Genomic DNA, 16,568 nt, shown 5'->3' with positions numbered 1-16,568 from the left:
TACTTTTCTGTGTTTACAGTGTGGCACCGTGGACCAGGGTTTGTATGTAAATCTGACTGAGAGAAATCTTCAAGATGCTCAAAAATTCTTCTTAATGCATGAAGTTGTTCAACCAGTTATTCCAATTCCTTACTTCATGGAAGACAACAGCCGATTTTCCCATGTCGTTGTGGACGTTGTGCAGGGCAAGGACATGCTTTTCCATATCATCTATCTTGCAACAGGTACGGTCTGCATTGCTGTGATAACTGAAAAAGTGTGTGGTGTCTATGAGTTTTAGTGTTCTGCGAATCAGTTATTAAATATGTATAATGCACCTTGAACAACAGTTTTTCCTCTCTGGCATCATTAACTCTACCTTCTACCTTTTCTGAGTAGATGCATTCTGCAGTTTGCAATGTCTTTGTTTATATTATATTGTGAACTCAAATGTTGGTGTCTGTTTTCTGTTCTCCTTTGGAGGTATGAAGCCTACATGCTCTTTAGGGAGCGAACGGTTGGAAATTCTACAAACAGAACTTCATAAGTTTCTCTGTCTCTCATTCTTTTTATGTAGCTCAGAGTAAATCTTGCCCAAGATAAGAAGGTTTATGGTCCTCTGAGACAGAAGTAACTTTACAAATAGCAAATACAATTACTGCTATTGCTATTTCTGACATATTGCCCACAAATATTTTATTATTTTCCTTTTTATCTCATTTTTAAGTCATTCATTATGCAGTTTTACACCCTGCCTTATTATTTGCCTGTTTATATGTGAGTTTAGCAATGAAAGGAAAGCAATGCTCCACCTGAAATTTCCTTGGTTAGAAATACCGCTTTCTTGATTCAAAATTTTGAGCTTCTTAAAAATAGTGAGGGTGTCCGAGAACTGTTTCTACAGAACAAGTATATCCCCAATGGAGACTGAAATACTAGGTTGGAGTAACATGTGTAGGGCCTCACAGCATAAAACTTAGGGTAGTTCTCAAATACTTAGTCCTATGCACATTAGTAGGGGATAGCTCATCAAAGCACTGGTTTGTGAATGTGCATAGTTTATCTCTCCGTGAGTAGGCACCAAATACAATAAATTTAGGGAAAGACTCTGTTGATCAACAAGAGGAAAAAAAAATCCTAATTCTATTTATTTGATCTTGCAATCAATGAAGGAAATTTCAAAATTGTCATTGATTCAGTAGAAATTGGATTGATCCTTTTAACTACTAAAATTATAATTTACTAATGAAAATGATAAATTCTATAGCTTACTATTTATCAGGAGACCAAGAAAAACATACATTGTTGTTCAATATGTAATTTGATTTTCACTTGGAAGCATGATACCATTTTTCAGAGATTACTTCTTTTGAGTCTGAAGAAATTTAACAGTAATTTGGTGCACTCAGGTGAGACAGTATTTCTTTGTATATGATCCTTGTAGCTTTCTCATTGTGCTCCTTGAAAGCTAGGCAGTAGTATAAAAGCTTTTAATAGGTTACAACTGTGCTTGACCAATTCTAGTCAAAACAGCCCGCTGGTTGGTAAATCATAGCATTTTAAGCTAAATCATGCCAATATGAAATGCTATTTGTATTGTAGAGGTCTCGTGACACAAACTGAATTACAGAAACATGTACTGAATTGATTTTATATGAAGAGACTATCACAGCATTGTGGGATATTTTTCACTCTGAGGACACTCAAGCAGAGGATTGGATTTCCAAGAGAGTTTGTGCAATTTCCATTCTTTGAGGTGTTCAAGATCAGACAGTGACCCAATCTGTGTTATAGCTAGGTGTCCTTTGAATAGAAGGCTGGACTTGAGACATCCTGATATCCCTTCCAAACTAAATTATCCTGTGTCTGCCTATGCAGTACAATGTGCATATTGGTTGGGCTAAATTATATTTTTACTCAACACTGTGATAATAATTGTCATTGTACTTTCTGCTGCCGAAAAGAAAGTGCATTCAACTCTAATGTAGTTACTGGCAGCATGCCATTTACACCTAGTGGTGAAAAGCACGATGGATCCAACCCATGTTGCGTGAGGTGTAGTCTGCATAACTTTTGTAGTTGTTATTCACGACAACATTGTTACAAAAATTGTCTTTTAAAATGCACAAGGCTGATTCAGTGGAAAGGTAGGCATAAGGATTGGATTGAATGCAAATGAATGCTCTGCTGTCTTTGTTACTCAAAGCAAAAATACCATTGTTTGAACCAGATGCACAGTAGTCAAGAGAAAATTCTCTTTTCTGCCATCCCCATTCGCTTACCTATCCACCCTGTTATTAATATACAAATATTACAGAGAAGAATAAACCTGACAGTATAAAAATGTAATCTAATGTCATTAAACCTGAAATAGATATAATATTACTTGAGGAGAGACTGCGAGTAAACAAACAAATGCATTAATCTGCTGTGTCAACAGTCTCCATTTCCTAACCCTTTAGCAAGTCATCATTCTGCTGGGAGATTCTGATGTGCTGGGGTTTAACAGCTACTGCTCATGTAAAAAATATGCTTTAGTACTTTGGAAACACGTCTTAATCTTTCACTGCACTGACTTGTAACAGAATGAAAGGGTATATCAATTCCTGCACATTTTGTGTTGCTTAGAGCTAGCACAGTGCTGCTGGATTTAGGCAGGCAGAAATCCCTGAAACGATTTTCAGTGACTCAGAAAGGAAAGTCACAGAAGTTCTTATATGAAATCATCTATAATAATAAGTTAAAAGTAGAGCAAGCTAGAGAACAACCCAATATTATGACAACTTTTCGAGTTTAAAAGACTTCTTAATTAGAAAAAAATCCAAGCAGAATAGTTCTATGTATGTCAGTTTTGTTTCCCTCCCCTTTGTCCCTTTTTTCCCACTCCCATTTTTTTCTCCCTTTCAATTTATATGCCTAGGTGTCCCATGGTTAAAAACTTTGCCAGTATCAAAAGGTTTTCAGAGCATTTTTCAGAAAAGAGGATGCTGCAACAAGAACAAGTAGCCCTTTTTTAGAGGACTGTTGCAAAATGTATTGATTTATTAGAATGAATAAGAAAATTATTAGGTATGGTGTCTAGTTTGAAGGTATTCTGAAAACAGTTTCTAGTTGCTGTTTCTTGGGAGTTCAGAAAAGGTAATATTGACACTGTCTGAAAAGAAACTTTAAGGCCATATTTTAAAAATTACTTGATGGAAGAACTCCGATTTTCTCTGTTCTTCAATCGCACTGGACAGAGTATGTCCCCTCTGCATCCTGAGTAGAAATGGTATATGCCCAGTGGTGGGTGTTGATTATTGGGATTTATAGTTTAACGTTGATGAAATTGGGATATGGCTGACTTACAGAGTGTGAAACCTGAAGAAAGATTTACATGTCTCTGAAGTGTGGCTTGTTCACTGAAACTGAACCTGAATTTTTATGCCCTAAAGCCAGGTTTTATCTGAGGCTTAAAGGTGGCTAGAGGATGTTGAACAGGTTTTGAACTTCCTTTTCCAAGAAGTTCTAGAAAGTGTTTTCCTTCCCTCTTAAGACCTCAAAATTACAGGAAGCAATACAGAAAATAATGCTAAAAATATTTCTGATGAAACACATACGACAATTATTATGCAGAAGTGGAGAGGTTTCACAAAGAAATTTCAAAAGATTTTTTTTTTTTGAAAATGCAGGTGGATTTTTTTATACATTTGCCTTTAGAAAGGTTATAACAGGTAGTAAATCTCCACAAAAGTAATGTTTTTTCATGAAGCCCCTATGATGTGGATTATCCAGAAACTAGTCCCAACCTCCTGAAGAGATTCGGAAGTGTGCATGAAACACAGTTTGGAAATGCTATCAAACCAGTTTGTATTTCTCCTGTTTGTCTTACTAAGTAAATTGAGTAATGGAGTAAATTGATGCGAAGTAGTGCACAATTTGATTCCTCTGTATTTTTTGTTGCAGTTCTACTTTTTTCCTTTTGTTTTTGTAATCAGTGGACCACACTTTTTGGTAGGGAACAACCCAAGATCTCAACAAGAAAAAAAGTTGTGTGTGTTTTTGCTAAAAAAATTTCAGATGAAATATTGTCATTTTCCTGGCATGCTCCAAGTTCTGATCAAAGTGTGCAGCTTTCACAGCTTCATGTGCATGGTGTCATAATATATGTTGTATGTGTGAAGTTACTGACCTTAAAATTATAACCAATAATATATACTTATATGCATTTCATACATGGTGAAGAGAGCAACAAAGCTTAAATTGGCTGCTTTTTTTTCCAATCTGGTGTTGTTTCTCACTGTATTCTCTCAAGTGTGTTGAGGTTATTGGAAGTAATTATCTGTAGCTAATTTTTGTAGAAAGGAGCCTTTTCCTCTCAGTTTGAGAAGCACCTTTTTAGTCTAGAAACTACAATATAACTGCAACAATAATATTGATCAGAATAGTTGTAATCTGAGTCACAAGTCAAGTGTGAAAGTGGTAGGTAGTCTGTTTGTATTAGTACTTTCTAGTTCAAAACCAGGGAAAGCGAAGTGCAGGTGGATCATGGGGCATATACACTGTGGCAGGCAGTCGTCATCTTTTAAAACTATTTCATTTCTCTTGTAACAGAAAACATGGTTGCTTTTTTTCTTATTCCTTGACAAAGTTGTAAAGCATCGCTGCAATAGTTTTAAAACTGCTTCTCTGTAACATCCTTCTGGCCTTATGTAATGTCATTTTAAGAAGCTTGAAGCAAGGACAGTCAATTACTCTGCTGTCTAAAACTGGTACATATTGGAAGATACTAGTCCTAACAGCAGTACAATGATCTTGAACGTTTGTTTAAAAAAAATAAAGCAGTAAACCATAAAATTAATAACATTGTCTGCTTCTTTTGCAGTGACTGCTACCTCTGATAAAGGAAAACCCTAGCTGAATGAATACTTTATGTTATTAATCTTTACAGGAAACATTTTGCTGTGAAGTTTGGAAGAAGTTTTAAAGGCTTGCATGGTTTTGTCTTTGAGTCTAATGTTCACTCTGGATTTATGCTAATTTTACTAAGATTGCTTTGCCATATATTCCTGCTACAATATTTATGTTATTTTCCATATAGAATATCTTTAAAGACAAATAAGGATGGTGTAAAACATAGCTGGTTTACTAGGTAATTTAAACACAGAAATGTTGATTTGCCACTTGTCTATTGTGTCATATGTACTGGGCAAAGTGGCTTTAAAATGTTACCAAATGAGAATGGTCATGTCTAAATTCCAGGCTAGAGTTATAAATTATACTATAGGGCTCTAGAGAATCAAACCCAGCATTTAAAATGTCCAGTAGTACTGATTTCCCTTGGCTTTATCACTGTGTGTAGAGATAAATAATTCTGCCAGCTCCAGTTGGAGAGTGCTAAGAGGTTTCTTAATAAATAGATGGCTCTAACTAGAGCTGGTTAAATTATTCATTGAGAGCGATTTATGTGTGAGAATCATAGCCTTTTATTTAGTTCACAAATTACCCACCACTTATTTGTAGTAATTTTTTGTTATTATAATCAACTCATAAATAAGTCATGATTTTGATTAGTTTGTTGTTGGTATTTGCTCATATAGCTTGTTAGTGTTTCAGATAGCATGTTTCTGAATTGCCTGCTTGCAAGTACATGGCTTTGTATTCTGTTCTCTCATGGGACAAACTTAAGTAGGAGAAGCCCTGTTTTTCTGTTCACAGATTATCATTATATCTTTACAATTGCCCAGCTCTATCAGATAAAGACTATCAACAAAGGTCCGAAGAATATACGGTGTGTGCACTTCTGTGCCACTACTGGAAGTTGGAATTGCTGCAAGCAGCTATGGCTGAAGAACAGCTGGCTCTGGTTGCATGGGAGAGAGACTAATGTGTGGGCCATGGAGGGAAAGATTGTGGAGAGCTGGAGACAAAGTCTTAACCTTCCATTAAAAAGATACCTGCTCCTCTTAATCATGGTGACCCTGAGCTTTCACATCCTGTTTGACTACCTTATAAACTTAGAAGGGCCAAATAGACTTTGTTTCTTGACTAGGAAAAAAAATCCACAAATAATATTGGGGAAAGCCCCCACTGATTGTTACTGGCACTGCTTGTATTTGCTTAGTGGTAAACATTAGGATTTATTGAGGTTTACTGGAAGAAAAGGCTGCAGAATGAAGAAGCTCATAAACATTAACAAAACCAGGCGTTCGGTAGAATATCCCATTTATTGATAGGTTTACTAACAGTTCACGGTCAATATCGTACGTATAATAACATCATGCTTGTGACCTAACATTTCCTTGACCCAGCTCTCTCTGGTCATAGGATGTGGCAAATCTTCATAAGCTAAAGAATTTCACAGTAAAGGTACGCCTTGTTTGCTTTGTTCTGTGACTTGTTGAAAGAGTCATCACAATGTGAAGATGTGTTATTCCAAATACTGTGAAGAGTCCTGTAACCTACAGGCAGATTCACAAAAAGATAAATTAGATTCCATGTGCATTTTACTGTCTCAAGTCACTGGGTAAGAGACATAATATTTGGAGCAGAAACTCACTTGCCTACAGATTAATTCTTCTAATTTTTATTTATTTTTCTTTTTCTTTCTTATCCTGTGAATCTTGGAAATTTGGTTCTACAACTGCACACCTTCAGGAGGAATAGGCATGACCACAACCAACATAGTGGTTAGGTCACTTGAGTAGGAGATGAGAGATGATTTTTAACTAACAAGCTGTGTGAGATTTCCTGGTTATTGCCAGGTGTCCCAACTCCTAGACTATTATATTAAGAATTATATACTATGGCTATTACTGCTTTGATGTCCTAGAGTAGTGAGGTGAACATCTTGTGAGAGGTTTTTAGGTTCATGCCTTTCCCAATTTTGCTTCTGTTTCTTGTTCATTTACTTCCCAATTTACTTTAGATTAGAAAGAAATCAGCATCATTCTTTCCTTCTGTGTTTCTGCACAAAAGCTGTGCTTTATGCTGAACTTGCTGCTGAAGTTCCATGAACGTTATACTGGATTTGTACTGGATATATGTATGGGGTTTGGCTCATCTAGGGACCGAGGCACAGGGACATATACTATGCAAATGAGTTTGAGTATAGTCCCTGAAACACTCTAGTCAACCAAGTTTGTGATGCTTCTTGATCCATACAGTAGTCAGTTGTCTTTCTGACACTTCTAATGAAAATAGCCACCTATGACTCAGTTAAGAAATCAGGCAAGGCTTATTGTCGGTTATTATCTGAGAAATAGTTTTCTCCACTTGTGCATGTAAGTGCTGCTTTGGTCTAGGCACTGGAAAATTTATTCAGTGGGAAAACACTATCATATTCATAGCATGCGTTAGGTAGTACGAGGTATTTATTATTGTGGTGACACGAAGGAAGGCAATAAAAAATAGTAGGAGCACTAAGCACTCACTGTCCAGTCAGGTCCAATCAGAGTTAATACATCTCAACTTGGAGACTGGCAGGGATCCAGGGCCTGTGTTCAATAGTAATTTTATCCTTCGTGTACAGTGTGGCATTCTTCACTGTTGCTCTGTGTCAGATAGCAAGCCTTAAATCATAAGAACCATTTCATCTTGCTATTAATATCTATGTTTATTATCTACTCTACTACTTTACTTAGAGGTTACATGTTTCTTTAGAAGTGCTCATCTCCACTGTCTGAGAAGTCCAGTCCTAGCTACTGATTAAACATTTTAGATGATCTCTTCAAAATTGTGTTTTCTCTTCCTGAGAAGTAGTTTCTGGGAAATTAATATAGACTTCTTTGTTTGTCTGTTTGCTTCATTGAATTGTCTTACCCAGTACCAACCTTATAGTTTTATTTCTTTCTCTTTTCAGAATCCATGATATTGACATTATGCATCTCTTGACAAGTGTACTGTTTCCCATTCAGAACCATAAGAATTCTTGTGTGTTCTTTGCCTCAGGGCTTCAAGTTTTGTGTGTATATCTGTGTTTTTTAGCACAGTAAAAGCTGGATGTTACCCACCAGAGTGGCTGTGATTACAATATATTGCCAAATGGGAATTCTCTAGAATAGGTGTTATTCACATGTAGCTCTTGGTATTGAATCTTTTTAGTTATTATCTAACTGTCCTTAAAGAGTAAATTTTTTCTGATGTTTGGGAATAAAAGAATGTTGCCATGTTCACACTCTTCTCAACTACCTGTATCTGAACTGCAGCCTAATTTGTCCTAATTTATGTCTGGAAGTACAAACTAGATGGCTTACCTTAAGTCCTGCCCTAAGCAATCCTTACATGATTGTTTCTTATGATAATGTGTTGATTTGAAAGGAGAATTTGTACCCAATGGACAAAAAAGTTTGAGATTTCTGAAGATGTCTATTTGATTCTTGGTAAAGGTAGTCTCCTAGCATGTGCTCACAGGTTAATGTGCATATTGTCAGGATCAGTTTGATTCAAATACAGTGACTATGATCAAAGGTCATAAATATGTGCAATTTGTTTTGGCTGTTGGTTTGATGCACCAACATGGTCTTGATATACTAGTTCATTTTGAGTCTGAGAAGTGCTTTCTTTTTCTGAGCTGGAAGATTGTGTCTTTTTAAATGCCAAGTTACTTCAGTCTGATGCAAGACAAAAAATGTTATACTGGCCTTCTTTGAGGATGCTGGCTTCATTTGTCATGATCCTTGTAGATATCTTTTATTACTGGATAACTTTATAGACAGAACTTGGGTAAATTAAATACAAATTCAAAATGAGATTATTGCTTGGTGAGATCAAGGACTTCGTGCTTGGTGGTGTTATGAATCATACCTTGGTCTATATTTCCTACCTAAGATTTTCTGGTGCCTCCACGAGGAAGAAAAAGAGAAAGAGTGCGACATATTAAAGCCAAACTTAAAATTCTTGTCAGTCCCCTGTTTGCCAAGTCCTGAGAAACAACTTTCTGTTCCCCAACTCATTAAAGCCTCGTCTAAAAATTTTATACTGTAGTTGTAACCTTCTCCTCTCTGCTTGAACAGCATTTCTTAAACCAATGTTAGTATCTAAAGTATTGATAAGTGTTTGAATTCTCACATTTTAATACAACTTTCTGAAGGGGATATAAATGGTGATACTTTGGTATGGGGATATGATCAAGTAGCCATGCCTTGGGCAAATCTGATACACTTCATAGGATTATCCTCTGCAATGAACACAGCAACACAAGAGAGTAGTCCATCTGTGGATATAGTGATCTGGATGGTAGCAACATTCATGGGGTATGTAAAGCTGAGGTTTAATTCTTCTTGGACTCCAGGGTTCAAAGCCATCTCTTCCACTTACTTGTTGAATGCTTGATCCAGGCGAGAAGGGGCTGCTGTGGATGGGGAGGAGACCTCCAACATCCACTCATGGACAGTGTTTTAATCTGCGTGCAGAGTGCACAGTTCATCTGGCCTGCAGATGCAGGAGCACAGCAGCTCACAAGCCAAGTAGGCACAGAATTCATCTAGAGAGATGATGCCTTACTCCTTGCTGCAAGGACTATTAAAATATTTTTCCAATGCCTTTTAAATTAAGCAATAAGTTCCCCCAAATTCCCTAGGGACATGGAAGGCACCTATTGCCTATCAGAAAAATCACATTAAATATTTTTCTTGGCCACAGCTGAGACTTTTCTGTCTTTACTTCAGCTGTCTGCTATATATCGAGGGAGAAGGTAACTACCAGTCACTGGTTTTGAATTTGTCAGCAAGTCAAGTCAGAGCACAAGAAAACAGCATAACAAATAAGCATTAAATCTTCAGTAGGGAAAGATACCTGTTAAAGTATCTATGCTAAAGATATTGTTATAGTTACTTGAAACAGTTTTACAAAAAGTGAAGTTTCCATTTTTTTTTCACTGTAGATGGTATTGCTGTTCTGAATACCAGCTTCGCACATTAAGTCTTAAGAGGGAGAAAGCTGACAATTGAACCCAGATCTCAAAATTCTCCAAACTGATTCATAACAGCCATTTCTTTATTAAAACTTTTATCATTGAAAACTAATTAAATTAGATTGCAAATAAAAGATCATTAAAAGATACCACTTCATGAGGTCTTAAAATAGCTAATGCTTTATGTCATATAAATAAAAGTAATGTACCAGTGATTGAAAAGTTAATAAGTGGGTTTTTGTCGACTACAGTCTGTTAAGGAACCGTAGCTGCTGTTACTCCTGACTAATTTGAGTGCTTGAACTGTTATGGATAGATTCATCTCCTCCAAATCAGACAAAATTTGATGAACTTGTGTCTTCTCTCTGTCAGTCACATCTCTGGCAAGCTGAAAATCTCTTATAAGATTGAAAATGCAAGTAGTTAATAAAGGTGTGCCAGTGAGCATGATTCATGAAAAATACCTACCTTTTGAGATGGTTGAAATTACTTTGTTTCTTTTGTTGGAAAGGAAGAAACATCTGTTTTTGATCTAGGGAGAGTAAAAATTTACCACTAGTGTATATGAGCTTCAATTTAACAAAATAATAATTCAGTTTGATTTTTCTTTATGAAGGAAACAAACTTAATTGATGTGGAGGCTGAGACACGTGATTCAGCATGTGTTTTATTATTTACTAAGGGGTTTTGCCTAAACTTCTAGAAAAGGTCCAGGGGAAAGCAGAAAAAAGAGATTTTGGTTTAAGGGGTTAGCAGCTTCAAGTTTGTAGACATAGTCTTTCAAAAAAAAGGTATGCTGCTTTGGTTTAGCTGCTAGTTGCTTTGCATTTTAGTCTCAAATAAATCTGAATTTCCTTTTAGAACTTGAATCCTATATTTGAAAGATTTTTGAATGAGTGAGAAAGTGGATTTGAATTCCAGTTTGAGGCATGAAATGGCTACTGAGGGATGGTACACAAATGGCACTATTTTCTAAAATATAATACCTTTTTGATTCATAGGAAACCCTGCTAGTGGAAACCTTAATTGTACCCATTTATAATCTGTGATACATTAAAAAGCAGTAGATATTTGCTGTATTAAAGTAGGTATTTAATCTCTTTGCATGTTAGCTTCTGGAAGAAGCCTTTGCTGATTCACTTGCAAATTGAATATGTCCTTGGTGCTTTTGAGATGTTACAACACACAGGAATTAAGTCTACAGGGGATAGAAGTGTTCTAAAGAATACAATATGTTTGAAAAGCTTTCTCTGGAAAACAATAAAGAGAGGATTGAGATGGATGATTTCCATTAATAGATACGTTCCAAATTTGTTGTATTTGAAAATGCAAAATAATTGTGGGGGAAGTGGAGAAGTTTATTCTTCAATAATTGTTGGGCTGTGTCTGTCAATAATTTGCATATTCTTTCTGTCCTACCAGACACGTGTCTTTGAAGAAAGGTCCTTATTTTGGAATAACTAGTGTCTAGATCAGCGCTTTTTTGTTCAAAAGAGTCCTTGGATCGGTAGTTCCAATTCCTACGTAGAAAGGATAGCCCATAAATATTCCCTTCATAAAATAAATATATGTTAAATTTTGACATAAAGACATGAGAAAGTCCTCTAGTTGCAGAGGTACAACTGAGTTTCTCTTGGAAGAGCCACTAGGGCATTAAGGAGCTTGCTAATAATTTCAGGAGGTATGCAAATAGATTGTGGCTAAAATTGCACCTTTCAGATTCTTAATAGTTGGCAAATGAGTTAAATTATCTCTCCCGCATAAAAGCCTGGGGACCGGTAATAGAGCATCATACCTCCTTTGTTGACAGGCTTTATCAACAATGTATCTCACTTCAGCTTTAATTCAAATTAATTTCCAATCTGTAAGGAAGCAGATCAATATTTACTTGAAATGTAAGAGGAAAGAGGGAATAAGAAGGAGTTAGAGCCAAAGATAAAGAAGTTAAATCTAAAATATTGTGCATGCTTGCTTTTTATAGGCTGTCTTTCAAAGCTGCTGTTGTTACATCCAGGAATTGAAAAACAAAACCAAACCAGATTGCAGAAATACTAGGGATCTTATCCAGAGAATATTTTAATGCTGATTTTTTTCCTACATTTTTCTGCTGCTGCTTCCAAAACTCTCTTCAGAAAAAGAGCCAAGCATTTCCTCTTTCCTAAGTGTGATAGTTAACCAACTATTTTGTTCTTTGAAACTGTTAATACACTAAACTGTGTGTGGTATAACTGTTTGAATATAATTTAAAGGTAGCTTTTACTAAAATACATTAAAATTACCTGTATGTACCTTTTTAACACTTCTTTTTTCTTTCTAATTGTCAAGACACCAGATGGCTGAAAGTCTAACTGTAAGATTGCTATGAACTGTGTATAGTTTGACAGGGAGCAGGAAATTTTGATTGATTAGTTGTGGAAGTTGCTTTTCCTTAAATTTGGGAGTCTTTCCTTCCCTGCTAGTTTTTGTTAACTTCTCTCTTTCTACTAAACATACCAGCAAAACAACAATGACTGTAGCTGTTCCTGGACTTTCCTAAAGCCTTTTAAGATGTAAAATTCTGTGCTTTTAGATGGCCAAGGGTTCTTAGATTATTGTTGCTGTCTAGAAATAGTGGAAATACATAAACAACCTCTGAAATCCAAAGCCCTTTGAAATTGGGCATGGAGAAAGAACAATTTGGTTTAAAAGCTGGGATTATAAAAAAAACAGCCCCGCTGTTTTTCTTACTGGAGTAGACCTAGAACTAAGAAGGACCAGTTTTTGTGTTTACTTTACATGGGGCCAAAAACTCCAAACATATTAGCTGTTTGGGGCTAAGATCTCACATGAACAAGCTGCAAGATTTCTCAAGCCCCAGAATGTAGATTTTTAACATCTCACATTTCTTGTTCTACTTATAAAGTCCAATTTCTTTAGATGCACTGGTGATGCTTTAATGATTCAGCTAAAAATATAGTTCATTTGGTAGATTATGTAGATTTTTAGTTGTTTTGCAGCCTCGCAACTGTGAAAAACAACTAGGTAACCCAAGAACTTCAGTTAGGGCAGGCTCACTTCCTGGTAGTTTGTGTATATTTTCTGCAGGTGACAGAAACCAATTAGTATTTATTTTTGTTCCAGATTTTCAGTGATACTAATACTAGCTTTTATAGTGCCAAGTTTGTCACATGAATTACTGTTGTTTCAGTTAATTTAATTTACTAAAATGTAATTAAATGTCCATGAGCAATGATTTGTGAGTTTTCCAGGTTGCTTGCATACTTTTTCTCCAAGTGTCCTATGATGGAGTAAGGAAAACTAGGATACCTGAATAAGGGAGAGCTTAAGCTTTTCAATTTCCTGCGACTAAGTGATGGCACAGAGGGTAAACAACATTTCGTTTAGCCTATTTAGTGTTTAAAAATAAGTGTCCATATTAACAGGGCAGAACAATTTACAACATTTCTTGGGGAAATGCAACAAAATTCTTTTTGTATTTCCAGCTACAGTATTTGTTAGAAGCTTTTGTTACACAGTTGCATAATTGTCTTTTGATCTAATAAATGCACTTATATCTGTATTTCTGTTAATATCCACCATTTTCTTGTTATCATCATGATGATAATGAACTGTAATAGCAAGGCAATCACAGTAGTTTATGGTTGAAATTCTTCATAAGCTTATTGCAGTTTTTATTCTCTATTAAAGCTGCAAAGCAGAATGTGTTCAGATTTTTAACCTCTATTTTTGACTGAAACTTGTAGGAAAATCACATCATATATGTTTTATTACACCATCAAATATATCAAAATAGAGAAAAAGAACAAGTTAACTAGCACACTGACCAGATTATTCAAACAGTGGTTGAATTTCAAATGGAGAGAAAAACTATAAACATGTAAAACAGCTCTGAAAAGAAAAATTTAAAAAATTTAAAATTTATGCCTAGATAGAGCATCAGAATTCCATATTCATTTTGAGTTGTTTTATTTTCAGAGAAGTAATGAATATACATCTAAAAATATGATTATATTTAGAGTAAAACTCTGTAAATTAAGGTGGGAATTTTAAAATCAAACTATATTCTTTTTATTTTCAGTATCATTGTAGAAGTGCTACATGTACCCATAATATATTTTTAGTTTTTAAAGCAGAAGAGTTGAAGCTCAGTCTTTCACTTGTCCTTTAGGCTGTACCATGATTAAAAACCTATTCGTGTAAATCAAATATAAATACATATCTGAGAAACCTGGAGGTAAAAGGTAAATTAAGTTACAGAGAATGGTTATATTGTCTTATCTTCTAAATATGCCCTTGCTTTAACCAAATTGTACCCCACCCCCACATGGGAAAACAGATTGTAGCAAAGGCTTTAGTTATCCATATTCTACTGATGACTTAACTAATTTTAAAGCTATTTTTAGGAAGGACAAAGAAGAGCAGGTTTTAAATCCTCTCATATTCTGTGTACCATATGCATCTTTTTTGATGCTACACAGATTGCTAAATCATAAGCCCTGGGCTTTCCCTTTGTCGGCTCATCCAGCTGCTGCATTAGCTGTTCCTGTGTGGTTTTTCCTGTGTTGAGTGCACTTAAACCCTTATGCAACCTAATACTTTCTGTCATTAGAAGAATTTTCTGCTGTTAACCAAATGCACGTTCTGCTTTGTGGTAGGGCTTTCTTTCAGTTCCTGTGGTGGAGGAAAGCAAATATTGATGATAAATTTTTTTGCTGTGACAAGATATTTGTCAATCATCCACACTTTCTTTGATTTTGTACTATTATATGTTATGTACATTGATTTTATGTTTGGTATTTCAATTTATTCTTCTGAAAGAGCTGTGTCTCGAAGAAAAAAAACCCTAGTACCCTATTTTTTCTCTTTCTATGGTATTTAATACAATTGTTATATGATGAATGTAAACACTATTTGTATACACATATGGATAATATTTACAAGAAATTTAACATTAACAGATTTCTTCTTTATTTTCAACAGGCTTAATGCTGTCTGAATGCTTTTATTTTCTCACTGGAGAAATAATTTCTATACAACAAATAAATGTGCAAAACCAGTGTATAATGGACAAAATCAGAGTAGTTAATGAACATAATTTTCCAAAGTCTATTTTAAATTACACTGCCTGAAAACACAAGTAATTTGTACCCATTTCAACTACACTTTAAAATGTTTTCTCACGAATATCCTCTATTAATTTTAAACTTTTCTTTAAAACAAAAACCCCGTGATTGTTGTGTTGACAGATTGTTAAGAGTGTCATTGAATCTGTTTTCATATGTTATAATATACAGAGTAGTGTATTTCTTGCATGGGTGATACCTTATTCAAGTTCAATTACAAATATCACTTCAAGGACTGAATATAGTTTTAGATTCCATTTTCTGTGCCTTGCATTGACTGCCCCTTTCCTCCATATTGACCACATTATTTCATCTACTTAAGACATCTTACTTTTCTAAAAAATATTTGATGGGGAAATTGCAAAATACACACTTGCATTGACTGTTCTTAGTTTATAATTTGCAGTGGATTTTGCTGGTCATTGAGTTTTTCTTGGTATACGTGAGGAGATTTTCAGATCTGTAAAGGCACCTTGTGCTCTGAAAGCATGGGAATACTTGCAAATTCATAAATACAAGCATACAACTGGCCTGAGGATGTGTTTGATAGTATTACAAGTTTCTTTTGATGGCAGATCATATAGTTTAGAAGGCTCTAATGACTTTTTTTTGCAACATTACTGAAAGATGATACCATAGGTTTCTCCTCTGAAAAACATTGACTTGGATTCTGTGTTCTGGTACTGGCTCAGGTGCTTTCTGGAGACCAGCCCTCTCTCCAGGATACTACGCTAAACTACAGTAAAATGAAGATTAAATTAGGTTTTGTTTCACTGTCAAATATGGCAAGAGTTAAGACTGCAAGTGTTTTCCTCTCAAAAAGGAATGGGTAGAGGTTTTTCCCCTTCTTTTAAAGAGGTGAAATGAACTTAGTTCAATACTGCCTCATTTTGGATGGTTTGTTAAAGATGTTTTTGCTTGAAGAATGCAGCAATATTTTGTAAATGTAATAGCTCATATAAATACTTATTCTTTTCGATAGCAAGAACTTGCTACAGCTTCTTTGAGTGTTCTTATTTCTGTTGGGAAACTCAAGAAATTACAGGTTTATTAGTTTGTGGCGTCTGCTGTTTGTTTTATGTGTTCATTTCCTGTTTTCCTTTGCTGATGTCACCCTAGATGTTATAACGATTTCAACTACACTCTTGCAGTGTTCTCCATTGCTGACTAGCTTTATACAATTTATATCTTAAATTTTGCTTTTCAGTTTTAGAGATCATCCTTTGATTTTGTCCCATTATCATTTCGTTCATTACAGACTGTTGTCTCCAGGCTTGTTTTCTACAACTCCATCTCAGGTTTTCTTTTCAGTTCTTCATAGTCTCCTACATATTACATAGTAATATTTCAAGATTTTTTTTTTTTTTATCCTCTTCATCTTCATTCACAGTGATTAAATTTCTAATATGCAGTTGCTGGTTTTTCAGGTCTCTTTAGAAGTATTGCGGTACAAGTTAACAAAGCGTATTATTTACTTGTTCTGGGCAATGTCATTATCTTTTACTGTTCCTTTATATACACAGTCATTCTTAAACCAAGGCTGTCAGGTGTCTGGATCTATTCTAGCATGTCTT

General features: G+C 35.2%; 1 protein-coding gene across 1 annotated transcript in view; it reads left to right on the top strand.

Moving 5' to 3' along the window:
- SEMA5A (semaphorin 5A) overlaps window positions 1–16,568 on the top strand; it is a 214,324-nt gene that overhangs the window by 103,470 nt on the left and 94,286 nt on the right. Inside the window, exon 9 of the mRNA XM_086468949.1 lies at window positions 20–224. Within this exon, the coding sequence (XP_086325075.1) occupies window positions 20–224 (205 nt within the window). The remainder of the gene's footprint in view (window positions 1–19; window positions 225–16,568) is intronic.

The sequence above is a fragment of the Leptosomus discolor genome, chromosome 8 (assembly GCF_034619465.1).
Source record: "Leptosomus discolor isolate bLepDis1 chromosome 8, bLepDis1.hap2, whole genome shotgun sequence".
Classification (NCBI taxonomy): domain Eukaryota; kingdom Metazoa; phylum Chordata; class Aves; order Leptosomiformes; family Leptosomidae; genus Leptosomus; species Leptosomus discolor.
This window is presented reverse-complemented; position numbering and strand designations above follow the sequence as displayed.